Genomic DNA, 1,248 nt, shown 5'->3' with positions numbered 1-1,248 from the left:
TCTCTCTCTCTCTATAGCTGTACCCTCCCTCTAATTGGGTAGTACGTACTCCAGTAGCAGCTAGCTGGCTAGAGATCAGCGTCGTTCCTTCCGGCCATGGCGAGCACCACGCGCAAGGAGGAGGGGCCGGACAAGCAGCAGCAGCAGGGGGGCACCAAGCTCTACTCCAGGATGCTCTCCAAGGACGTGGCCATCGCCGTGCCGTCCTTCCGGGTGTACTACGGCGTCGCCTCGGCCGGCTCCGTGCCCTTCCTCTGGGAGTCGCAGCCGGGCACACCCAAGAGCTCGCCCTCCGCCGCCGCCCTCCCGCCTCTCACGCCGCCGCCCTCCTACTACGCGGCCGGCGGCAAGGGCGGCTCCAAGAGGGGCGCAGCCTCAGGGTCCGGCAGGCGCTGGCCCGGCGGCGTCATCGCCCTCTTCCGGAGGCCCCGCCGCAGGACGTCGCCATGCTCCTCCTCCTCCATCTCCTGGTCGTCCTCGTCGTCCACCGCGTCGTCCATGTCTCCGGTGTTCACCGTGCAGTCTTCGCCCGCCGCGCGCTGCGCCCACCGACGAGCGTTCTCGGCCGGCGACGTCTTCGAGGACGCGGCGCCGCCGTCGAGCTGCTTCGGGACGGACCGAGAGTGCGACAGGAGGGTGGTGAAGGGCTGCGGCGTCGCCGTGGCCGTCCGGAACGCGCTGGCCACTGTCGTAGGACGCAAGCCCGGCGGCCGAGCCACCACCGCGGCGGCCTAGAGAGGAGCCCTCTCCTGTCCTGCCTACAGAAAGTAGCAGTGTGTCATGTTTAATTTTCTAAATACCCGGGGTGTGGTTTGCCTTTTGTGCTAGTAAATGTACTTGACCTGCGCTACGTACGTGTCATTTCCGAGTCATGCATGGCAAGGAAGACAAGTGTAAACATAACGAGTAATATTATGTGGTGTATTTGTATATGCAGCCGTATATACACGCATGTGTACGGTTACTTGGTCGTGTGTCAGGCTTGTGTACTGCAAATATGTGTTCTTTGTTGTCCAGCCTAATGAAGAGTGAGGTAATGCAAATGAAAATCTACATTCTATTTAGTACTGTAGTGTAAAAACGCTTTTATATTACGGGACGGAGGAAGTATTTTCTTCGTTCGCTATTATAAAACGCTTTGGATATTTCAACATGGACTACATATGGATTGAAATGAGTGAACAAACACATCAGAACACGTCTATATACATTTGATTCGAAAAAAAGTTGAAACATCTTATACGGACT

The 1,248-nt window shown here is 57.4% G+C and overlaps 1 protein-coding gene across 1 annotated transcript; it reads left to right on the top strand.

Moving 5' to 3' along the window:
- The first annotated feature begins 6 nt into the window (after positions 1–6).
- On the top strand, positions 7–964 carry LOC119327894. Its single transcript, XM_037600970.1, has one exon. It carries the CDS (start codon positions 97–99, stop codon positions 733–735), a length of 639 nt encoding a protein of 212 aa, XP_037456867.1. The 5' UTR covers positions 7–96; the 3' UTR covers positions 736–964.
- Positions 965–1,248: the final 284 nt, after the last annotated feature.

Source organism: Triticum dicoccoides, chromosome 1B (assembly GCF_002162155.2).
Source record: "Triticum dicoccoides isolate Atlit2015 ecotype Zavitan chromosome 1B, WEW_v2.0, whole genome shotgun sequence".
NCBI classification, from domain to species: domain Eukaryota; kingdom Viridiplantae; phylum Streptophyta; class Magnoliopsida; order Poales; family Poaceae; genus Triticum; species Triticum dicoccoides.
The sequence above is the reverse complement of the archived record's forward strand: the minus strand, read 5'-3'. Positions and strand labels throughout refer to the sequence as shown.

Bases quoted from the DNA above. Each gene is read 5' to 3' on its own strand.
- LOC119327894 (XM_037600970.1), top strand. From the start codon at position 97: ATGGCGAGCACCACGCGCAAGGAGGAGGGGCCGGACAAGCAGCAGCAG.